Source organism: Dermacentor albipictus, unplaced genomic scaffold (assembly GCF_038994185.2).
Source record: "Dermacentor albipictus isolate Rhodes 1998 colony unplaced genomic scaffold, USDA_Dalb.pri_finalv2 scaffold_28, whole genome shotgun sequence".
Taxonomy (NCBI): domain Eukaryota; kingdom Metazoa; phylum Arthropoda; class Arachnida; order Ixodida; family Ixodidae; genus Dermacentor; species Dermacentor albipictus.
In genome coordinates this window covers 2856128-2882127 of record NW_027225582.1, presented here as the reverse complement: position 1 = coordinate 2882127, position 26000 = coordinate 2856128, and the positions used below count along the sequence as shown (strand labels likewise).

The 26000-nt window shown below is 47.4% G+C and overlaps 1 protein-coding gene across 1 annotated transcript in view; it reads left to right on the top strand.

The window, feature by feature from the left end:
- Positions 1-25031, top strand: part of LOC139052634 (sodium/iodide cotransporter-like) — a 53240-nt gene extending 28209 nt beyond the window's left edge. Inside the window, exon 4 of the mRNA XM_070529702.1 lies at positions 24735-25031. Within this exon, the coding sequence (XP_070385803.1) occupies positions 24735-24764 (30 nt within the window). The 3' untranslated portion in view covers positions 24765-25031. The remainder of the gene's footprint in view (positions 1-24734) is intronic.
- The last annotated feature ends 969 nt before the right edge of the window (positions 25032-26000 follow it).

Sequence of the window (26000 nt, the reverse complement as noted above, 5' to 3'; positions counted from 1 at the left end):
GCGTATTTGTCTTTTATATTGTAGGGCAAATATAGACCGACATAACAACAGCGAAATTTCTTTTTAATCGAGGCATGTCAATCAGACGCTCGTTTTCATTAATGTTTTCATCCGAAGAACAGGATGTCAGTGCCTGCGATTGTTAAACACAGTGGCTTGTAGCACTGCCTAATAAGTGATGCGATTTTCTTGCGATGCTTTGCTTTCCGCTCGATGTTTGCCACGCTTATAACCCACCTTCCATGGCTGACTGGGTAGTTCTGAACTTAGTGTCACACATTACTTCCCCCCTCTTCTTTGGCTTCTGGATTGGATTGGCGCGGCTCGCTACGTGCTTGCGCGCGCTTTTCGAGCGCAGATTGGTGTGCGCCTGGTTTCTGCACTAGGCTGTTATGCGATCGCTTTTTCGAGCGCAGATTGATGTGAGCCTGGTTTCTGCACTAGGCTTTTGCACGATCGCCTGCTTTTTGCACTGGGCTTTCAAAAGGCGAAGTGAGCGTCGCTTACTGCAGACGGCAAGTGATTTGGCTCATGTACTGCGTGAGCAAAAACATAGGCACGTGGCTCATGAAGGAGATGACCGGCGACTTGCTTAATCTGTCGGACCATGTCATCGCCCACTGGAGGAACTACGCTCGTGAGGTCGTGCGGGACGAGCTGCTGGCGCGACCCCCACTCGGTGGCCCCGGTAGGATTGTGCAAATTGATGAATGCCTCCTTCGCGGCAAGCGAAAATACAATCGAGGCCGCCTGATGACGGGCGACAACGTTCCGCCGAGCCGCCAAAATTACGGCGGCATTGCAGATCGTGGACCATGGGTATTCGGCATGATCTGCGTGACCACCGGGGAGCTCCGACTATTCAAGGTCGACCGACGAGACGCGGCGACGCTAGGCCCCATTATTGCAGCCAACGTTGAACCGGGAACCATCATCCACAGTGATGAATGGGCCGGATACAACTGCATCCCGAACTTAGTGGGGACTAACGGAGCAAGACTGAATTTTCAATGGGAGGCTGTTAACCGCAGCATGAACTTTGTAGACCCAATCACGGGCGCTCACACCCAGAAAATCGAAAGCTACTGGCAGAAGGTGAAGCGCCACCTCGTCTCCGCCGGCTACAGGGTGACTCCACAGCTTCTCGAGTCGCACCTGATATGGCTATGGTGGGCATCGATTAATGGGCACATGCGCTGCAAGGACTCGTTTCTGCGTTTATTAGAAGCGATTGCACGGCGCTACCCAGTGTGACATAGTAAGGGAAAATAAAGCGCACTTTTCTGACCCTTTGCTTTTGTATGAATGTTTCCCGGCATTGCTGCGCGCTTCCATGCACGGTACGCCCGCGGCGCAGCACTTCCGCAGTAAGCGACGCTCACTTCGCCTTTTGAAAGCCCAGTGCAAAAAGCAGGCGATCGTGCAAAAGCCTAGTGCAGAAACCAGGCGCACACCAATCTGCGCTCGGAAAAGCGCGCGCAAGCACGTAGCGAGCCGCGCCAATCCAATCCAGAAGCCAAAGAAGAGGGGGGAAGTAATGTGTGACACTAAGTTCAGAACTACCGGCTGACTGTTCTATTTAATAACGATAGCCGAATGTCGGTCAGATCAATGAGCAGAAGGAGTAGCATCGGAAAAGGGATCGCTACAAAATCGCGGCCTAGGTTTTAGACCCTTCGTAATCGATTGTTCGTTTGATTTACTAGATATTTAAGTTTTGGTGATAATTTCCCAGGTAGTCTGATGTTTGCTGCTGGTTTTATTCCCGCCTGGTTTTATTCCCGCCTGTAGGAGCCGGAGCGATTAGAAAAACAGCGTGCGCTGTAATATTCGTGACTAAAATATTGATACTTACATACTGCGTGCTTCTTGGGCTAATGCACGTGGGCGCCCCGACGAAGACGAGAAACGCTCTCTGGCTCTCGAGCTGTCGGCTGAACTGGGCAGCGCTGCTGTTACCTTTTGTAAATTTACCTTGTAAATAGTCTCCAGTCTTAATACTCCGTTCGAGTAACATTTTGGTGGAGGGTGCCGTTCCCCATCCTCGCCACGGAGCTCCACAGCGGCTGCACCGTTCTGCTTTCCGCCATGGCTCCCGGTGACGACACCTCGTCTCCTTCTACTCCTGTGACCCCGACAAAACGTACGTTACGGTTACTAATCGCCACGATCCTGGCATATTCTCCGGCCAAGATAATGTCGACGTTGAGGACTGGCTCAGGGTGCATGAGCGTGTTAGCTGAAACAACCGCGGGGACCCTACCATTATGCTAGCGAATGTGCTATTCTACGTGGGCGGAACTCCTCGTGTCTAGTTCCGGACACACGAGGACGAGATCTCTAGCTTGGACGATTTCAAAAAGAAGCTCAGCGACCTCATCGGAAATCCCACCGGTCGGCAGCTGGCTGCTAGAAAAGAGCTTGCTACCCGAGTACAGTTTTCTACTGAATCGTATGTCTCGTGCATACAAGACGTGCTCGCGCTTTCCCGGAAAGTCGAGGAGAAAATGGCCGAGGTTCACAAAGTTGGCCACGTACAAAAAAACATCGTGGACGACGCGTTCAACATCTTGGTTTTCAACAATGTGTCTACCATCGATGTCATTGTCAAGAGATGCCGCCGCTTTGAGCTCGCCAAAACCCTTCGCGTACTTCCACAGTTCTTCCGGCTCCCTTACACGGCTGCGACGTCATCTTGAATCGACCTTGCCGCTTCACCACCCCTAAATGAGCACGTCACACGTATTGTTCGCCACAAACTCAAGGCCACATGTCCTGCGCAGTTCCATGAACACCCACTTGACCCCACCATTGACCAACTAGCCCCAGCGATCACTCTCATTCAGGCAGTTGTGCGGCAAGAATTTGAAAACCTCGTTTTTTTGCTGCCTGCTCGTTAGAAATTAGGTGCGGAAACTCACGCTTGTCGTAGAGGCCAGAATCATTACAGCGCCATCTATGATGCAGCGATGGCGGAAGGAAAAATACTAGGAGGGAGCATGACGTATGTAGCTAACCTGGGCAGAACAACCTCCTTTGACGCCGCTCTTCCATCTCTTGGGGGCTTATATGCGCGTTGGTTCAGGGGACATGGGCCCTCCGTGGTTGCCGGACCTTTCAAGCATTCTTTTTGTGGTATTATTTAGTGACGCCTTCGCCACGAAGGGCGCAAACCCCCGCTTTGCTCTCCCCGATACTCTCCGCGCGCTCGGTGACTAGAAATTACCGCTTCCCTATAATTTGAGCAGGCATATTCGCCATGAGCTTTTCCTTCATATTTTTTATGTCTAGGCTTCAAGACTGTCCCATGACTATGCCTCCTAATCTTTCCTTTTTTTTCATGAATGCAGTGGTGCAAAGTTACAGGCGTCGCTACGATGCGGGCTATGAGAGTGCGTATCTTAAATGTGGTCAGCAACTAATACATGCTACTAACGAACACATTAGTCGAAAGAGCATGATTTCGAGTGAGTTGGTGACGCATACTTGAGTAGGATAAAGCGTGATAGACGCGACAAAGTAAGGCGAGACAGACGGAACGAGTGCTACTGACAAATGTGAACGAATAAGCGTTCACAGTTGTGCCGTATTTGTCCCGTCTATCGCACTTTACCGTCCTAAAATATGCATTATTCAGATTAGGTCGTACAACACGTTGTGTTTTCACTGTTGGTGCATCTGCCTTCAAGGGCCCCTCACCAGGTCTGGCCATTTTGAGCTGACAGGTGCAGTGCACACAATGCGCGCTAATGATCTTGCCTGCTAAGTGTGACATCTGCGCGCCGCGGAAAGAGCTAAAATTCCAAACCCTGCTCCTCACGGGCGCCGCGCTCCCAGCCGGAGCGTCGACGTATACCGCACAAGTGCGCTTACGTACATGGCAGTGCTGTGACGTCGCTCATAGTGGCACGTGAATTTGATAATTATTCAAGGCAAAATCTGTTATTTGTGTAATGTGTTGCTTGAATAGACGAATTAAAGCTTAGCGAAATAATAAAGCCCGCAAATACAATGCCTGCCTGTTCTTGTTTTACTTCTCACCGCAGCAAGAGAGATGTACTTCCGTTTTGTCGGCTTGTTCCCGCGTCCTGCAGTAGTGCGTGTAGACACCGAAACAATGTCATTTTCTATCATGTACCAGCGCGCGATCATGCTCTGATCCGCTTGCGTCTGCCTCAGTGTTCGCTTAGCAATGACTTATACCGCTTGTCAGGTGTTCTCCTGCACAGCGCGCAAAGTCGTCCACCAGGCGAAACGAGACACATGAAATAGCTCGCGCGAGAGACCGTCAGCGGAAGTGCGCCGCGCAGCTGACAGGCGAGAAAAAAAAAAAAACAGGGCAGAGCCCGTGACGTATTCGTAACGGGATCATCCAGCTCTGGTATGGGAGAACTCAGGGAAGGAATTTCGCTTGCGGAGGTTAAACGGGGGCAAGTGGAAAGAGCGCTGTGTTGGCGGTGACGTTCGCATCCTTAAATCATGGGTTAGCGGCACTGAAATATTTCTACCTCGACAATTAATGAACCAAGTTGAAAAAGTTTCCCGCAAGCTAGATTATCCAAAGAAGTTGTTGCGTGTGGTACCGACAATGGAGCATACATTACAGCTTAGCGACCATGTGCGTGCTAATTGCTTTGGGAACCAAAATAAATCTACAGCCAATGACGCACGAGTAACAGTGCGGTATTCTGTTTCATACTAGAACCAGAGCCCTGCTTTTGCTACTTATAATAATGTTACGCGAACGAAGGACTAAAACTGGAGACTATTTACAAAATATATTTACAAGGGATAATGAAGCGCTGGCCAGTTCAGCCGACAGCTCGAGAGAGAGAGAGCATTCTTCTTCCTCTTTTCTCGAGTGATGGTGCCCACGCACCACGTTGAAACAATCAAGCACCACACACGTGTTGCATAATCTCCCGGCAGCAGAAGCGATGTCCCGGACCGTCTGAACGCCATCACTGGGAGGGTGATTTTGCTTGAATGGCGTAACGTGCACGATATCACTGCACTGGGAAGCAGATGGGGCGTCAGGGGCGATCTCGTAGGTAGCGGGAGTCACGGCACGAAGCACCCGGTATGGCCTGTGTAAGGAGACAGCACTTTTTCTCACAGGCCGACCTGACGTGACGGAGACCACAGAAGCACCAAAGATCTAGGCGGGAAGTGCATGTCTCTGTGTCACCGGTCGTAAAACGCCTTTGACTCTCTTGGGATTTCAGAAGGCGCTCACGGGCAATTTCCCTTGCGTGGGCCAGAGGGCGATGGCATCAAGTGCATATTCACTGGCCGGTGCCGCATGAACAGGGAGGGTTGTGTCAAGGGGCAGTGCTGGTTCTAGGCCGAACAGGAGGAAAAATGGAGAATAACCAGCTGTGTCGTGTCGCGAGGAATTATAAGCAAATGTGAGAAACTATGCAGCGAGGTCCCAGTCAGTGTGGTCTAAAGAGACATATTTCGCGAGCGTATCTCTGAGAGTGTGATTGAGACGCTCCGTGATTTGTTTGCGGATAGTATGACATGGATAGCTTGTGCCTCGTGGCACATGATTGCAGGATGTCCGCGATAACTTTTGATAGGAGTGTCCAGTCACGGTCTGTGAGAAGTTGTCACGGAGCTCCATGTAATAAAATCACGTCGCGTAGAAAAAAATCGGCGGCATCTGGGGCGGAACTTGTCGGAAGCGCGCGGGTGATGGTGTAGCACGTGGCGTAATCCGTGGCCACAGCAATCTACCTGCTCGCAGAGGTAGAAAGAGGAAAAGGGCCAAGTAAGTCCAAACCAACCCGAAAGAATGGTTCCGTGGGAATGTCGAGTGGCTGAAGGTACCTAGCAGAGAGCGTCGATGGTGTCTTGCGTCGCTGGGATTTCTCACACACAGCTACGTATCTTTCAACGGAGCGAGCAAGCCCCGGTCAAAAGAAGCGTCGGCGGATCCGGTCGTAGGTACGTGACACAACCTGGTGACCGGCAGGGGGGGGGGGGGGTTGAGTCGTGAAGTTCGTGGAGAACGGTAGAGCGAAGGTGTTTAGGGATCACAAGGAGTAATGCAGGGCCATCAGGGTGAACGTTGTGACGGTAGGGTACGCCATCTTGAAGTCTGAATAAGCGAAGGGAACTGTCGGCGAGTGACGATTCCAGGCGGTCAATGATGATACGCAAGTACGGGTCACAGCGCTGCTCGTCGACGACATGGAGCAGTGAAAAAACAGAGAGAACACATGCGTCGGTGTCAGTATCAGACATAGAGGTCGTGTCTTTGACTCGGTAGCGAGAAGGAGAATCTGCATCCTGGTGTTGGCATCCTGATTTGTAAGTCACTGTGCAGTGGTATACTTGCAGTCGGAGCGACCAAAGACCAAACCGGCCAGTAGGATGCTTGAGCGACGAAAGCCAACAGAGCGCATGGTGGTCTGTCATTACTAAGAAGGGTTTGCCATATAACTATGGGCGGAACTTTGAAACAGCCCAAACGAGAGCAAGACATTCGCACTCGGTAATCGAATAGTAGCGCTCTGCAGTTGTCAGGAGCCGGCTAGCGTAGGCTTTAACGGGTCGTGCCCGTGTTGGCGTTGCGATAAGACGGCGCCGATCCCATAACCACTAGTGTCAGTTCGGACCTCTGTAGGTGAGCACGGGTCAAAGTGGGCAAAGACCGGTGGATTGATGAGAATCGTGATAAGGCGTGAAAGTGCGGCAGCCTGAGGGGAACCTCACGTAAAAGGCACGTCTTTCTTCAGAAGTTCAGTGAGTGGTCGAGCGATTGCTGCGAAATGTTTCACGAACCGTCAGAAATAAGAACAGAGCGCCACAACACTCCGGACATCTTTGACAGACTGAGGTACAGGAAAAGCCATTACTGCTCCAACCTCCGGGACGAGTTGCACTCCGGAAGAATCGACGAGATGGCCAAGTACTGTAATCTGTCGGCGCCCGAAGTGGCACTGTGATGGGTTTAATTGGAGCCCATTCTTGCAGAAGATGTCAAGGATAGCTGCGACGCGCTCAAGGTGCGTCTTAAATGTAGGAGAAAACACAAAAACGTCATCAACATAACAAAGGGAAGTTGACCATTTGAAACCTTGAAGCAGAGAGTCGATCATCCGTTCGAACGTGGCGGGCGCATTCCATAAACTGAACGGCGTAACCTTGAATTGGTAAAGGCCACCTCTAATGACCAAAGCGGTCTTTTCCTGGTCTTGCTCATCGATGGAAGTCTGCCAATAACAAGATCGAAGGTCGATGGACGAAAAGTATTTGGTACCCTGAAGACAATCAAGAGCGTCGTCGATTCGTGGCAAAGTATAAACGTCGTTTTTAGTAATTCAGTTTAGGTGGCAGTAATCAACGCAGAGACGCCACGTGCCATCTTTCTTTTTGATGAACACGGCCGGCGACGCTCAAGGACTCGACGAGGTCTCAACAATGCCTCTGGTGAGCATCTTGTTTACTTTGCTGAATAACTTGCCGCTCTGCCGTGGACAGGTGATACGGTCGGCGGTGGATGGGAACAGAATCACCGGTGTCTATCCGATGCTTAACAAGTGACGTCTGAGCAAGTGGTCGATTGTTCGTGTCAATTATGTCACGGTAGGAAAGCAAAAGGTGATATAGGGAGGCTGCTAGGTCTGGTGCGAGGTCCGGAGCGACCATGGGACGTAATGGGCCGTCGAGGTTCAAGGCATCCTGCGAGTAATGAGGAGGATCTGGAGACGCGTCGGCTGCAAAGGCAGTGAGGTGGTCGGCTGTCACTGACCCGAGCGTGGCCACCACTATGCCTTGAGGTAACACTTGCTTCATCAAGCCTAAATTGATAACGGGGAGACACATCCGATTAGCGGCCAGGGATACGACGGAGTGTTGCACAGGGATGTGGCGCGCCAGGAGGAAATCACGAACAAGTGCGACCACATAGTCGCCATCAGACACGGTTGCCGTTGAGACCAATTCGACGAAGGTTAGGGCTTTTGGAGGTAAGCGAACAAACGCTGTAGTACAGAGGGTGTTCGGTTGTTCGGGGCGAACGTCTGAAAGTAGAGCAAGTAGAGCTCGAGGCACAGCGTGCTGGTGGCACAGTCGATAAGGGTAGAATGCGTCGTGAGAAAGTCGATCCCGAAGATTAGGTCATGAGGGCAACTGGTCAGCTCGGGGAACAGGACTGGAACTTGGCGGCCAGCAATTCCTATGCAAGCAGTGCGCATACTACTGACGACAACAGTGGCGCCATTGGCGATGCGTACGGTTCGAGTGATGGCAGGCGTAAGAACGTTCTTGAGGGTAGAACATGGGTTAGCGCTCATTATAACTACTTGGGCTCCCGTATCAATTAATGCCGTCAACGGAACACCATCTACGTCTACTTCAATTGGGATCGTGTTGGTGAGGAGCATCAACTGAGGATTTGGGCAGGACAAACGTGATGCAGCACTACCTACAAGAACTGCATGGCCTAGTTTTCCGTCCGGGATGGTTCATAATTGGCCGGCGACGAATAGCAGCGTGGCGGGGGTGACGGGGACCGACGGCACTGAGGTGACGGCGAGCCAGCAGGAAGACTGACATCGACGGATACGTCAGAGGTAGGACGCATACGGCGAGGCGAGTAATGGCGCGGGTCGGCATATGGGCGAGGAGACGGGGAAAGGGAGCTTGAATGCGGTGACGTCCAGGAAGTGCGGCAGTGGCGAACGATGTGCCCAATGCGGAGGCAACGGAACCAAAGGGGCTTGTCGTCCAGTGTTCTCCACTTGGTAGGGTTACGGTATCTGGCAGGGGAATACAGATGGCCGTGAGGCGTAGCTGTCGGCACCGGTTGCGCATCAGGTCGGGAGACGAAGTAGGCAGCAGGAAAACGTAGGTTTGCAAATTCTTGCCGCACAACTGCCTGAATGAGAGAGATCGCTGGGGCGGTTTGGTCAATGGTGGGGTCAAGGGGGCGTCGATGGAACGGCGCAGGACTTGTGGCCTCGAGCTCGCGGCGAACAATATGTGTGACGGTCTCATTTAAAGGTGGTGAAGTGGTAAGGTCGACGCAAGACGACGTCGCAGCTGTGTTAGGGAGCCGTGAGAACTGTGGAATGACGTGGCGGCTTTTAGCGAGCTCAAAACGGCGGCCTTCCTTGCCAATGACTTTGATAATGGACACATTGTTGAAGACCAGCTAGTTGAACGCGTCGTCCGCGATGCCTTTGAGTACGTGGGCGACTTTGTCAATCTCGTCCATGTTCTCGTCAACTTTCCGGCGAAGAGCGAGCACGTCTTGTATGTACGAGACATACGATTCAGCATAAAACTGAACTCGGGTAGCAAGCTCTTTTCTGGCAGCCAATAGCCGACCGGTGGGATTTCCAAAGAGGTCACTTAGCCAATCCTTGAAAGCATCCCAGCTATAGATCTCATCCTTGTGTGTCCGGAACCAGACACGAGAAGTTCCGCGCGAGTAGAATAGGACATTCGCTAGCATAATGGTAGGGTCCCAGCGGTTACTTCGGCTAACACCCTCATACAGGCTGAGCCAGTCTTCGACGTCGACATTATCTTGGCCGGAGAATATGACAGGATCGCGGGGATTGGTAACCGTAAAGTACGTTGTTGTCAGGGGCGCAATAGTAGAAGAATACGAGGTGTCGTCGCCGGGAGGCATAGCGGAAAGCAGGATGGAGCGGCCGCTGCAGAGCTCCGCGGCGAGAACGGGGAACGGGCCCTCCACCAAAATGGGACGCGAACGAAGGAATAAAACTGGAGACTATTTACGAAATATATTTACAAGCTATAATGCAGCACTGGCCAGTCGTTGTTGTTGTTGTTGTTGTAGCCTGGGGCACGTGTGGCTCCTACCCACGATGGGGGATTGGCCAAGAAATGGATGGATTATTCCAAAATAATATATAACATAAATTTCCTAATATCTATGGGAATAGCATTGAATAGGGTTGAATAACCGGCTAAAATAAAATCAGGAAGGTGCTGTTGAATGAGAAATAATTATTTTAAAAGTAATATTAAAAAATAGAATTTAGCAGGGCATTCGTTTAGATTCTGTAAGGAATGTTTGAACAGCGAAGCATGCATCCCTGTGGCTGAAACCCAAAGTGGACGCCCCGAACGAAAGAATTGCAGGCTCTGTCAAGTCCAGGCCAATTCTTCTAAACGGCATCTCCAGCAATCTTTTTCTTAACGCAGCAAAGCGGCGACAAGATAGAAGATAGTGCTGTATCGTCTCCTCCTCCTCAGTCCAGCCGACAGCTCAAGAGCCATAGAGCGTTCTTCCTCCTCTTTTCTCGAGTGATGGCGCCCACGCGCCTCGTTCAAACAATCAAATACCACACACGTGTAGCAATACGATGCAATGTTTATTAGCACAGTGGCCATCAACGGAAATGGTAATATCAAAATGGCATTCGACTCAGGTGCTTACGAACCAATATAAAGAATAAGGCAAAATAATACTAAATTTCATTACATATCGATAAAGAAGGAACACATCTTGCCATGAAAATATAGATGAACATCAATATTACGATTTTCGGAAAAGGCAGATATAAGAAATTAACAAAAACTATGCCTTGAAGTGCTGAGCAACCAAAATATACAATAATAAACGCTCAAAACTAGCCTGGCCATAAAGCAGTGATTGATTTGGCTTAACTATGAAAAAAAAGGCTCCTTCAACCGAGAAAGTAAGTGCCTGATACTGGGTTTTCTGTGTGTTGTCGGAGTCTTTACTTTCTACTAGGCTATTTAGGCGCCTACGTAGAAAGTTACTTAGTGTTTGTAATCCCTGTGCGGCGCGAATGTTTCTTATATATAAGTATTGTACATTTCTCGCATCGTGGTCAAAATCCCTCGTGTCAAGTTTTGTGAAGTATTGAACAAACCGTAAATGTTATAGCACATTTATTTGCAAAAATATGACATGGGCAATGAGAATGTAATTAAGGCAATTCAAGTATATTCTGCTTTAAAAGATACTTGCGTGCAGTGTGTGTGTGAGTTAATTAATTGACAATATGAAGAAAAAATTCTAATAAATATTATTTAATACCCTTGTGGCGTTGCAGCCTATATGAGGTCGCAATAATTTAGGAGCGAGCAAAACGATGTACGGTACAGGAGCAACATTGCACAAGGACGAAAGAGCTATATATAGATAACGATGCCCATAAAGAAGACAAACGAATAGTGCGTCTAAACAACTAATTTACTTATGTGATTATCTAAAGTTATCTCGTAATTAAATATTATTTTCCCTATTCTTCTAAACGTTGGGGCTATGTCAACGAATTTTGGCTGAATCTATTTCCTCAATGTCCACTTGTTTTGTTTTGAGACCTATGAACTACAACGTTTGTCTTTGTGCAAATAAAATGGAACGCAGTAACTGACGTCCACAATGGTAATGATTGTAATAGACAGTTTGCTAGGTCAATCAGTGGAACAATGCTATCTCTCAAGAATATACTACACTTGTCATCATACATAACTTACCATCAGAGACGGGGGACATGCACCATATTAGTTAATTAAATGTACAAACAAGGGGCCTAAATACTGCTCTGTGGTACACCCCGACGAAGCAGGTTTCATTGCTGACTTGGAGACAATTGTAGTTGCCACTTTACCATGTGCGCTGTAGGCAAGTAATAAGTAATCCAACGTAGCCACGATAACTATAACAATAAACTTTGCGAATTACTACAAATGTTATCTAAACTAAAACATCTTAGTAAATATGGGTGGCAATTAGGGATGTTATTCTGTTATACTGATATACTAAACTACGCTTAAAAGACAAGAAAAGATATCAGGACTACAACATGCCGGGGTAATTTCCAACTGTTTATTTTGAGAAGGATATTTTCATGTGCATCTCTTGCACATGTAAACTCGGGCGTGACATAGTGTCTAGCCCCAGGCTCATTCATTTAGTCATATGCGTGCGTCATCTTTGATATACGCATTTGACAATTGGAAAGGAGTGTTTCCTCTCAAAGAAATGTTATTCTGATGCGGGAGTACTCAATGCCGTGACATGCTTCAAAGTTTGAGTTGAAATTTGTGCTGGAAAGAAAGAGTTTTGATATTCCCCAGGGAGTTCATTGCTATAAGTAATGCATATACAATGGTTCATTTATCAGCCCAGAGATGTATTGACTTATATGGAGGAATGATTGTTGAAACGCGCGCATATAATTTTTTCGTCATAAGGTCGTATCAGGGGCGCTCTTTACAAAGGCTCTAAAGGCTCGCATGTGACTAATATGCGCGCTCAAACAAGAGCTGTTTATGAAGCTAAACATTGCATTATTTGGGCTATCGTTTTGTGCCGATCTCAGCCAGTTCAAAGGCAGTGTATTGCTAAAGAAAGCTTGGTGACTAGAAGCCTATTGACTAGTTTGAAGAGTGTACGTGACTGCTTCGTTCACTTCATCAGGGAGGCCTCCGGAGCGTCGTATGGGCCGACTGCGTGCAAGCAGTGATCATGACTGGATCGCCACTTGTAATCACCGGGAAGATTCTTTACGATTCTGCCACTAGCGTCGAGCCACCGCGCTCCTTGAGTGATCTCAATATCACTACGTATTTTTTTCGGTAAGCGTCTGCATTTCCTTATCCTACACTTGTTTGCAGTATCGCCAAGGTGAACCTGTACGTGAACGCACTGTTGTCAGAACGTACACCTGTAATACCTCTGTACTCTTTCGCATCGATGCGTGTGCCATTTGATGTTTGGACTCGTCATCTTTTGGAAGATACTTTGATATATAGTGGGGCAGTCTCGTTGCTCTGGATGCTCCAGGTCATAGGTGCCGAATACGGGGGCAGCTCCCTTCAGAGTTTTCTGTGGTTGGGGCTGCGCCCCTCCCTAACATGTCACTGCCAGAGTTTTCTCACCCACATCATTTGAGATCTCTTTTGACTTGCCTCGACGTTTCCACTTAAAATTTTATTGTCGCTAATAGCTTACTGCGTCATTGTTAGCGCGGACATGCACGGATTTTGATTCTCACTTTGCTTTATTTGTTCAAATCGTGACAATAGGATAACAAATGCATTAGAAGTACCAGCGGCGGCTGCCTCATCCGTATTATCTCACTTCAACATTGCTTTACATTTGCGCTTTAAACACACTGCAAATACACAATATATTTAGGTATACTTGTATACACAGCACAAAGTTTATTATATTTTTAAATAGTGGGAGGTAGTCAATTAACAAGTATTTCTAAAGGTATGGATAGCGTACGCCTAGAGAACGAATATGCTGTACGTACACCTCGCTTCAAAATGCTTTGCGTGCTTTCCTGACCTTGAAAGAAAAATAAAATCTGTAGACTTTAGTGACCCCTTCGGCAGGCTTTTATCAACGGCGTGTGAAATGCACGTGAATTATATGTGTCTCAGTATGGCTTCTATTTCCAGTAAGCAAAGCTAATTACTCATTAAAAGCACTTGTAATTTTTCGCAAAATTTTTTAAGGGTGGAAACATCATCACTTGCATGCAGAAGTCACAAATATATACAGGATGTCCCAGTTAGCTATCATGCACCAAGAATATCAAAATAAAGGCAATGCCTTACTAGCAGAAAATCTAGTGCATATTGTTTCCAGTACAGTGGAGTAGCTCCAAATATTTTTTTTGTTTCTGTGATTTTAATTAAGCTATTGTAATTTATTATCTAACTCGAGACGTACTATCATAATTATCAAAATGTCAATGAGCATTTGTAGGCACAGCCGAGGGACATCTAAGTGCGGTATTTTCAGCTACGTACTAATTGCGCACTCATCTTTTTCGACTGTAAATAAACCCGGCGAAATATGGCGAATACCACATGACTGTGCTCCTACCCGCACCATAAAGGAGCGCCCTCGAACACGCTACTTCTTAGTTAGCCGGAAGAAATGAAATAAATAAAGAAAAAAATCACCGCTCAAGCACTCATTACAGATGGTTAACCAGCGAAGCTCAAACGTGCGGGCCTGGTGCTTATCACTGGGTTAATCCCGAAGGTTCATTAAACGACGGCTTGGTAGGCTGCCGGATCCTCAGTACGCAGTTGCTGCTTGCGCTCGCCTGCACGAGCCTGTTCTTGTGCCCGGGCTGCAGCAAAGGGACGGCGTAGGCGAGCTTGTTGCCGGTTATGCTCGCGGCGTTGCTGATCGAAAGCTGCCTGCTCCTCAGGAGTACGTATGACACGTGGCCTACCCATTTTGGAGTCGGAAAGAAATTGCTGCGCGCGCGCGCTGGCTGTGACGGAGAGCAACGACGTCACTACTGGCGCCGTCAATCACGCACCTTTCTTTCGCTTTATTTTTCGTGCATTCGCATGGGGTTTCGCCGGAGGAGTTTTAGACGTACAGATGAGACAAAAAAGGACAGATCGGCTAGCCAAATACAGCTTCGCTGTAAAACATCCTGATCGAGCTGGTGCCTTATCTGCCGCGCCTCGGCTGAAGTAACGCGTTCCGTTTTCTGTTGGTTGGAAAGAAGCTGTGATAGCTGTTTTCTTAGCGTAGATGAAGTAAACGCATGGTTCTTTTTTTTTCGCCACAAAACCTATTACCACAAAAGCGAATTGACAATGCAAGTGCAAATGTTTAAAGGCGCGTTTTGTTTCGTACCCCTGGCCATGTCTTTCTCTAATGAGGAGAAGGTAAAAATAATCCTTGCCTTGGGAGCTGCAAGTGGCAACAAGAGGAAGACAGCAAATATATATCAGTCATGGGAGTGTGGCGGTAGACCAAACGCGTTGACTTCCATCAGAAAGGATGAAAACCTGAGGCCAACCGGCAGCTTCAAAAAACAGCGGCGTAGGACTGCATCTTTGAGTGCTAACCTACGCACGGATGTTGTAGCATCTATGGCCTCAAACCCTCATGTTAGCGTGCGGGACATGGCCGCCCAGGTACCAAATTTCAACTCATCAGTTTAGAGGATTCCAAACAACAACCTTTCACCCGTGCCATCTTAACCAACGCCAATGCTTGGAAGATAGGGACCTGTAGAATCGTCTAGATTTCTCGAATTGAGTCCTCACAAAAGCCGATCGGTCCCCTGTCTTTTTGAGCAACATCATGTGCACAGGTGAAGCCAGTTTTCCCAGAAACACCAAGGTAAATTTGCGTAATGCACACTATTGGACTGACTATGTATACAATGAATACTACGCAAAGCGCAGTACCAGTGGTCGTTCAAAGGGGGTACGGAATTTACGACAGTGGCTGTAATCAGTTCCATTTTCTTTGATCCCACACCGACCGGACAGCATTACGTGGATGAAATCGTTGAAGGAGTGGTGGACGAGTTTTTCAGCGAAGTCCCGCTGTCACTTCTTCCACTTCTGTGGTAACAGTTCGATAGGGCACCAGCACACATCAGCAGCCGAGCACGAAATTGGTTGCATGCGGCTTTATATGGGCAATAGAATGGAAAGCACTGGCCTGTAAATTGACCAGTTGGGTCACCTGACCTTTCTTCATTCGATTTCTTTCTTTTAGGTTATCTGAAAGATCTTGTTTGCACGACGGAGACGGCCGTCAGATTAGTTCAAGGTAAGGATAACGGATGCCTGCTGTAGAGGTCCGTGTTCGGTCATGAAGAAACCGACTGATGATGTGATAAACGACTCCGCACTGCGCAGCTGCAAAAGGAGACCTATTTGAACACGTCCTCTATGCAGCAACTGGTGTTCAACGGAGCTTACGAATTCATAGATAATAAGGGCACACTGAAATCTGATGTTTTCTTTTTGCTGTCTTTTTGTTTTTTTTTGTGCAGACATCCCATTTGCCAATTTGGCTCCTTTAGAAGTGGTATATTTACTTTCTTGAACGCATCGCTTTTGCTTTTTTCCTACACGTTTGTCGCTTGCCGGTCTATTTATTTCGCTTTTATTTCTTGACACGAACCTGTTTTCGCTGCACTATACGCTTTCATGAAAAATAAAACGGTCACTTTAATTTGGCTTTGGCCCGAAATATAACTGCGCGCGCACTCTCTCGACGCTGTGCGAGCAAAGCCGGGATTTTGAAACATTCTGTGCCTAGGACGTTGCTTTTCGCGTTTTGTGCCTGGTCAGAGCGGCGCTTCGGCGGCGTTATCAAGGGGCTTTTGTTACCAATGTGATCCGTTGGCCTTTAGAGAGGAAGCAATAGCTTAAAGCCGCGAAAGCTGCTGTTGGTGCTCCTTCCGTAGCATTATCATGGCTATGCGCTGTCTGTTGGGTTTGCGACGTGCAGTGCAGTTGCTTTCATCAGGTGATTTCAGGGCGCTGCTTTATGATGCAGGTAGGAGTGCACTCACATGATATTTTTCATTTTTCGTGAGGTATCTTTTTAGTCGGAAAAAAATTGTGTGCAATTATTAAGTCGCTAAAAACATAGACTTTCCTATAGAATACTAGAGGAAACTCTGGTGCTGCAGTCGTTGACCCACCCTGGGAATGATGGGAAGTAAGTGGATTTGTCCGATCTTCGTGCTTGGGGGTTCAGACCAAGGTGGTTCAAACGTTCTTGTGGCTTTGTGTATTACGTTTTATATACCTTCATTGTCATCAATTTCTGAGCCATCGATACTTATCTAAATGCCGAAGAAGCTTCTAGCACGCCCAATTGCTACTAATCGCAACGATAGAGCTAGCCGAGGTGGCCAAATCGAAACGCGGCAAGCGTATCAAGGCAATGGCATGCACGTGATAAATTCATGAGGGTGTTTCGCATCGCTTGTTGATGCATACTTCCGTGGCGTCATTCCACTTCCAGCCATCGCAGTGTACGGTCGCGGAATGTCTTGCTCCACAGGAGTGGTTACAGCGGCCCTTGGTCGCGGTTCCCTGTCAGCGGAAAAGCCTTCTCAGGGCTACCAGATGATTCTACCACAACTGCCTTCAGGTGCTAGTGTTTTGAACACTATTTTTATCTACGGTGAAGTTAAAGCGTGGCCTTACCGTGTTGAGCACTTCGGAGACGCGCTTTCAAGACTGATGCTGCTGCCGAAAGTAATGGCCCTCGGGGCTTATCAGATGACTCATGTGTCGGCCGTAACTTTTTCGAACGAGGCGGCATAAAAGAAGACGACGCTGAAGCATTTCTTGTGAAATAACATCGTTGCGTGGTCATTGACCCATGCAACCAGGGTGTTAGGCTCAAACTCTTCTGGCTGCTGCACGGTGTTCCTGATGAGGACGTCCGAACAGCGTTGGCACCGTTCGGGAGAGTGACCGTAGGGACGAGGGAGAAGTAGAAAGTACAGGGCTGCAACAACAAAGGAACCACGACACGGTCTGTGGTCCTGAAGCTCAAGCCCGGAATGACAGCGGACGACCTACCACATCAGCTTCGGGTCGCGGAAGACCTGGCTCTCGTCATTGCCCCGGGCAGAGCACCCCTCTGGCTCCAGTGCCGTGGCACCGGACACATTAGACGAGAATGCCGGGCTCCACGCTGTGGGCTGTGTCGTCGCTTCGGCCACGACGAGACCCAGTGCGTGAGAACGTACGGCAACGTTGCTGGTCCAGGCAGGAGCGAAGACACATCGGAGCTGCTTATGGAACAAAAGGATGCCGAGGAGGCCGCCAAGGAAGCAACTGAAGGGTCGGATGCTCAGTTTACATCTCTGGAAAGGAAGACTGAAAAGGTGAACTCGAAGGGGACTGATAAGGACAACGTGCCGGATTCTGCGCCTCCACCCGCCAAGGTTCAAGTCAAGGAAAGTCGTATTGAGGCGACGTATGCGTCTTCAACTATCAAGGCATCTCCAACCACCGCGGTTGACGAGACAGTCAGCGTCTGCGAGAGCATAGACATGACTTCCGACGCTAAGAGCGCCGGAAAGAGGTTGGGTGACCGTGTTGAGGACCACAGCCGAGGCACCGACGGCGCGGATACCGAAATACAGGCACAGAAAACCCAGACAAGCCGACGGTCGACGTTGAAGGTCAAAACCAACGTGCCGCCGGACAGACACCGTCACATGGGCCACCTCCGCCTTAGTGGAGGTAGTGTCCCGGAAAGAACTTCCAAAACCCGATCTTTGATGGGGAGTAGGCCTGCGAGGACGTGGGTTGGCAGTCGTCGTCTCGAAAGGGAGGGCTATGTTCAACGAGCATCATTGCATACCATAGTCCGTATGTTTCGAAAGAAATATTGCGTAGGGGCGTACCGTAAATATAACTAAAACAATGGCAGACAGCATTAACCTTACCAGTCCGCTTCGTTTGGCGACATTAAACGTCAGAGGGTTGTCGCAGAGGCGAAGACAGCGTCAGATAAGTCGCATGTTAATAGAAAAAGACTGATTTGATGCCTGTCCAAGAAACAAAAATTGAATCTGAAGAAAAAACGGACCAATTGGTTGAAATTTTCAGAACTAAGTATAACGTATGTGTTCGCCACGCGAGTGGTAGTTCTGGTGGCTGCCTTTTGTTTATTAGGAACAGTATTGGGATAACAGAGGAAGAAGTTACTTAATGTGAGGGGGGAGGGCGTCTGTTTATTTGTGATTTTTCTTTTTCTGGACTGCTTTGGCGGGCGGTTTGTGTATACGCCCCTAATATTACTCGCGAACGTGAACAATTTTTTGTTTGCCTGAGGTCTTTCTTGCGGTGTGAAAGACACGTTCTAATGTTTGGCGACATTAATTGTGTGTGCCGGCCGATAGATCGATCGAAAAAGCCACTGAGCCAAGATAAATGTGCAGCACTTCTGCACAAAATTTTGTGCGATGCTGATCTAGAGGATGTTGGGAGTGTTCTTGGTTCTTACAGTGATGTGCAATATACGCATTTTCAAGGAGACAGCCATTAGAGGTTAAACCGCATCTATTTCCTTTTCCATAGTTCCGCTACTTTCGAACTACGGTGTCAAATGTATCAGTTCCAGTGACCATTGTTTGGTAATGTTTACTATAGGTACGAAAAAAAGAGCAGAAATTTAATTGGCACCTATGGAAACTTAACGACAACCTTTTGCAAGCTGAAGTATTTCTTAAAAGAATAAAGGACAAATTAGACGCTGTTCTCCTCGAGGATGCAAAAAATGTTGTAGAAGCTTGGGAGCTGTTCAAAACCGAAGCGAAGACAATTGCTTTAGAGAGAGCATGCCTCTTGCGGCAGAAACAAAAGCAAGAAAAGCAACTGCAATGCACGTTATCATACCTGTTTAACATGGAAAGCGGCGCGGCTGGTTTATTTGCACATCATATCCAAGAAGTTAAAGCGAAACTAGCGAAACTTGAAGTGAATAATGAAGAGAGATATCGGGGCGCAGTTCTAAGAGCATGTGCTGAACGTGTGTTGTTGGGTGAAACGGCCACCAAGCGAGCTTTAAGTGAAGAGAAGAGGCACGCTATGACCAAGGAAGTAAAAGGAATCGTTTGTCAAGGGCAGCTTACAAATGACGGGGAAATGATAGAACGCGCTTTCGTTGACTACTGTAGGACGCTGCTATGCAAGAGGACAAGCGATATCTCTGCGTTTAAGAGCGAATATTTACCTCTGATGCCGAAAATTGATGAAGTTTTTGGTACAAGCATCATACATCATATTCACCCCGTCCAAAATGACTGATCCGACATTCAAATAATCAAGAAGCTCTTGATGCTCTTGAGAGGCCGATCTCTGTAATAGAAATTGAAAAGGCTATAGATCTTCTTAGTGCAAGGAAATCGCCTTGACCGGACGGACTTGGGGCAGCGATATATAAAATTTTCCAGTTTGAAATGGCAGAGTCTCTTCATCGCGTCATATCCAAGTGTTACGACCAAAAATGGACGCCTCCTTCATTCTGACAGACACATGAAGTACTGATGCCTAAATCAACAGACCACATCAGACTTCAATCCGTAGAGGCCTATCGGTCACTAAGGTTAGCTAATTTTGATTATAAATTATTTATGAAGGTGCTCGCCCAGCGCCTTCACAGTAGTCAAAGCCCTAGTAGGTACACATAAGACATGTGGTATAAGAGGTAGGACTATATTCACAAATATACATATAGCGCGAAGCATACGTGAATGTTGCGATGCGGTGGGAGATCATATAGCTATGTTACTACTAGATTTAGCCAAAGCTTTTGACAGGGTATCACACGAAATCCTGTTTATGCTTCTTGATCATGTGAATGTCGGATCAGTCATTTTGGACGGGGTGAATATGATGTATGATGCTTGTACCAAAAACTTAATAACAACAAACTGAGCCGGCGGATTGCAGTAATGTCTAGCATAAAGCAAGGCTGTCCGACCTCGGCCTTGCTTTTTGCACTTTATTTAGAACCTTTCTGTTTAAAGTTAATACATAGTCATAATATTCGCGGGTACACATTCTTTGGTAGAGAAATAAAAGTTTTAGTTTATGCCGACGACATAGCCGTGTTCTGTCGCGATCAACAGAGCATTGCAGAAGCTGTGAGAGAAGCCCAAGCTTTTTGCAATGCTTCCGGTAGTGCCATAAGTTGGTCAAAATGTTTAGGGTTTTGGCACGGGAATCGGCCAGATGCACCAGAAGTCTTTTGTAAAATGCAGTGGAGTGTATTACCCGGCACTAATTATCTTGGGGTCCGCTCGGTAACTACAGTGAGCCAGTCGAATACTGGACGAGCGAGAGAGACAGAATGAAAGAGCAAACTAACAAATGGGGAGGACACAACTTTTTGATGTTCGCTAGGGCCGACGTGTGTAATACATTTTAAGTGGCTAAAGTGTTCTACGTCCTGCAGGTGGTATGCATGAGCCGATCTTCAATTCAAAAAATACACAGAGCGCTTGCAGAATTCATTTGGGGTTCGGTGTGGGAACGCACGAGCAGAAGTAATTTGTTTCACACATCGCGCAATTGGGGACTTGGGGCCCTATAACGTAAAACTATTCCAATATGTTTCTATTCCAATCTCCTGACGTGAAATTTGCGTAGCCACCAACGCAAGCACCGGGCGGTCACCCGCAGGGTTGTCTGAACAGACCAATCAAACGCTCTCCTCCTTCATAGGAGGTCACTTTTGTTTGCTTGAAAAACGAATAATATTGCATACACTGAGCGACTTGTCGTATCTAATTGGCTGACAAGAGGCGAGGAGAACGCTCAAGTGGAGAGGGATTCCATGGGCCGAGCCACTGCACTGAAAGTCGATAACCGGATGAAGAAGGTGGTGCCGGCATCTACGATTGGTCGGCTTTCCCTTACTTAGCTTGCGGTGGCTGGTCGAAAATCGCGGCGGCATGCAACGGAAGCTCAAGAATGACGCTAAAACGGACCCTCAGCAAAGAAGAGTTGGCAGAATGAGGGGGTAAATGTGCCAAAAGTGCTCGAAAACGTTACACGGCCACGCAAGAACCTTTATTACACGCAAATACACCCATGCTCTCCGGCAGGGGCGCGTAGCCAGCGTCTGAGCGATCGGCGGCAGCCATCTTCTTTTCCTTTCGGAACGGGGCAGCCTGCGGCTATTCCGAAGAACATTCAGTTATGTTCGGCATATTAATGCATCTTTATCGTGTACACGTCACGTTGACGTGGTGAGTTCTTGCGATTTTGTGACGTCGCGTGACAGGTAGGTGAAATGGCTGCAGCCCGAAAACTTTTTACCAATAGCTGAGCGCTAATGGCGAAAAGGGGTCGAATCAGAAATAAGTGTTTTTCTTTTTTCTGTATATTCGTGCATAATCAGTGTGTACACATCATATCAGATTGGGAGCTATCGCGGTTTTCGTGACGCCGCGTGACAGACAGGTGAAGTGGGGGTGGTCGAAAAAAGTTTTTCACCAATCGTGGAGGGCTGATAGCAGAATTGGAATAGAAAAGTTTGGAATAGTTTTACGTTATAGCGCCCTTGGTTTAACGCATTTGTTTTTCAAGCAACTTCTGTCGAGACTTGTTTTCTTCCGCGACAAAAGCGATGGGTTTTTGTGGACGGCGATCCAAGTGAGATTGCGCGACGCTTTGCCCGATTTTGTTGTATTGTCGCACGCAATCAAACCGATGGCACTAAAGGGCTATCTGCGTGAAGTTTCCATGGGGATACGTGTACTAAACGCTCGATTTTCGAAAGACTACTTGGTTGCAGTGTCACGAAAACAATTGTATAAGGATCTTGTCGAAGTGTTTGTACTTACGCCAGTGTATCGTTCTATGTATTACTTAGGCCCTGAACGAGATGTTTTCAAGCGAGTGAAGAATTTGCCTGTACGAGCTAATGCAAAATCATTCTTTTTCAAACTTCATACTGGCACACTGCCTGTTAAGCCATGGCTAAGAAGCAAGGGTTTGTTGGTCTCATGGTCAGACAACTGTCTTATATGTAACAAGGAAAAAACTATCGAAAATATTTTTTCTTGACTGCCACGATGCCCACTTTCTTTGGGACATCCTGCAAAGAACATTAAAGAAGGAGCTCCCTATTACTGCGTTCGGAATAAGGTTTTTGCCATGTGCTGAACCTGACGATGTGCCGGTAGACATGTTAATGCTATTGTGTATGCAAAGCGTGTGGTGAACTCGTACGGCTGTACGCAATGCTGATGTCCATGCGAGGTCAGCAATGTATTATTTTATTGAGAGTGTTATTTATACAAGCGAAGTATTGAAACTGCTCAGTGATCCACTAAATTGGCTTTCAGTGTTGGACAGTTTGGCTTCGATGAAACGATTTTAACATGACACGTCCGTCTTACTAACGACTACACGTTTTAACACTTGTTTTTATTTGACAAAATTTGTATGTACTTGCCAACCGGTAATAAAGAAAAGAAAACAACTTCCGTGGCGTAATGGTTTCAATATCAGGCCTCTGTGCTACAGGTCCTGAGCTCGAATTCTACGGTCGGGCGATTTTAATACTGTTTATTTAATGATCTATTATGCAGTACATTGTTGAAAACGGTGAGCTTGCAAAGTCACAAAGCAATTTGAAGCCAGAAGGATGAAGTTTGCACCCGCCGTGGTTGCTCAGTGGCTATGGTGTTGGGCTGCTGAGCACGAGCTCGCGGGATCGAATCCCGGCCACGGCGGCCGCATTTCGATGCGGGCGAAATGCGAAAACACCCGTGTGCTTAGATTTAGGCGCACGTTAAAGAACCCCCGGTGGTCAAAGTTTCCGGAGTCCAACACTACGGCGTGCCTCATAATCAGAAAGTGGTTTTGGCACGTAAAACCCCTAATATTATTATTATTATGAAGTTTAGGCAAATCCATGTACTCCCCATAATTACCATGCTGGGTCAGCCGCTCCCAATGCAGTCACTAGCGCCAGAATTCCCTCTCTCAATTGTTATATGAAAATATATAGAAACTCATATAAAACACCGCTGTTAGAATTCATTCGTAGGTACCTACAAATGCCTCTTTGAGACCTTGATAATTAGGACAGTACTGCCCCAGTTAGATAATTAATTGCATTTACCGAATTAAATCTTAGTAACCAAAGGGTTACTGGCGGCTACTCCACTGTACTGGAAACAATATGCACTAGGTTTTCTAGGAGTAAAGCAACTGCATTTTGTTGAACTCTTGGCGCTTGATATTTGGGGAACACTGTATAATTGTCTCAGTAATCAAAATGAGCCCAAGCGGGATTTACTCAAAACCAGAATCAACAGCAGTCAAGTGCATCAGCGCTTATAGACCGTTTTATTGAGGGTGCCGCCATTTTGCGATCACAGCGCCGTCTATAGTCCAGCGCCATGCTGATATGTTGGATCATGCTATAGGGTGCACGGCGAACGTGCTAGCTGTTGACTACTAGTGGCAAGTTTTCGCCCTTTCCCGGGAGGTTTCAACCAGTTGTTTGGAATGTGAAACAGCGTGTCGTCACTGAGTTTTTAGCTTCGATATAGCCGCAATATCGAACGGCGACGATCCTAGAGGCGCTCCCGCAGCTATCCCCACGATCAAAATAGGAAGTGAGTCGAGTCTGAACATTGTCGATACGTACCGTACACATGTAACGTGTCATCATTCTATGTCTAGCCTTGAACTCTATTAGGTACCACTCAGGCGACAATGATCAGAGCTGTCTCCTTGTGTCATGCGGTTCGCCGCACCAGCGTACATCCTAAACCAGGTAACTGCGAAGCTCCGAGGAAACACGTTTTTCTAGCTTTCGTGGTGGTAAAATTTTCGCGGTATGATTTTCTGAACTTTATTTGTCTGGCAGCCTGGCACCAAGCTTTACAAAATACCGAACTGTAATATAACTCGATCGAAAGGGCTGTTAACATGGATGAAATGAGCTGATGACTGGCTGCGAATATATATACCACGATCAACCAGACGCACGCGGCGCTTTGAAAGATTATGCGCACACTGAGGTCTCGGATGGTGCCTGTGCGTGCAAGGGCACCTCGCCTACTCGAGAGAGCTGAATAACCAACTACTCTTTGCGACAGCAACTATATTTTCTGGAGTGATTCCGCGCGCGACGAACGGCGTTGGCAGTTTGCCTGCGAGATTTGGAAGCACGAGAGAGCCTACGTGAAGTAAAGCTGGCAGGCACACGCTAGGCGTGGCTTTGGTTACAGAATGAAAAAGAACGCACCTTCATTTCTTAATCGGCACGTACTGTTTTCATAATATGTCCTCGGTCAAGTTCCACCAGAACGTTCGTTTCCATGCATGATAATCTTAAAACACGTTTCAACAGAATAAATTTAATGTGCGAGCACGAAGAAATAGTTAGCTTCATCCATTCGCAATAGTTGACCGACTCGAATACGCATTTTTCTTTCATATCGCAGTTTCATCATGGGTGCCGAGTTCCGGGTTAGTCGCCGTTCGCTCCCCGGGAACAAAACCTTCCGAATAGACACGCGATAGCATCAAGTCCTTCCTGTTTATGCTGGTGGCAATACAAAGCGGACGCTTTTCTGCTGTCGCAGTGGTGGTGTCCGCGAACATCGCCACGGGTGAAGATGCACTTCATGCTTGCTTCGGAAAGTTATTTTTGTAGCCGAATACAGCAGAGTGGTAGCCCAGTGACTTGAGTCATCTGACATCGCAGAAATCCTAGACAGAACACATTAGAATCGCCCTCATTCGCCATTAAACAATTACCTTTCCAAGCTGCCGCAGGGTGAAAACGAAATCAGCACATACCAGTGCGAGGAGGGGAGCGGCCCGGCGCGCCGGTTCGAGGCTGTGTGCCTCCTCGCCGATAAAACGGTCTCTATTCGGACTCACAATAAAAAAGAACAGAAGGAGAGAGAAGCTGCAGTTTCGCAGGAAAGGCGAAGCAGTACATTCCAATCTTGTTAACCTACACTGTAAAAAATTTCCGTAATTTTACGGAGGATTTCTGTCAATATACGGAGAACTGCAGATAAAAATACGGAAAGTATGTCATATTTCAAAAATACGGCAAAATCTGCCGTTAATATACGGAAAGTGCTCTCTGTATTCAGCTTTACGGACATTTTCACTGTAATCATATAACGGCTATACACTGTTTTGGACGAAACAGAGAGAATTCCGTATTTTTGTTATGTGAACATCCGTATATTGTGAGAAAATTTAAGCTGTCTGAATGAGTGCTCGTACTCATAAAGTTTCAGCTAACAATACTTTATTGAACACGCAAACTGTACGCATTATGAAGATGCGTACAAAATGTGAGAGCTAGCCTTCTACCAAAAGCTGCAATAACAGATCGTATAAATATATACGCATCTTCTATTCCGGTCGCAGTTTGCCGCGCATATGGGCTTAGTAACGCTGATCATATTCGCAAATATATGCGTGTTCTCGCAATGTTCTCAAATTAAGCGCTTCGTAGTTAATAACACAGCATATATGTTTAAGTGAATGAAGAGCCGGGGACATACGTGCATACGTAAACAAGCTTGCGGCACTCAGGTGCTGGTGCACTGGGAATGACATTGGTGCTCTATACGCCAAAAATTGTGCGCACTCTAAATCAGTACCGAAACGCAGGGAGTGGTATAATGACCCTAACTGCGTTTACATTTTGCAACAAATGGTCTCGAAGGGGACTGGCGGCCAATAGA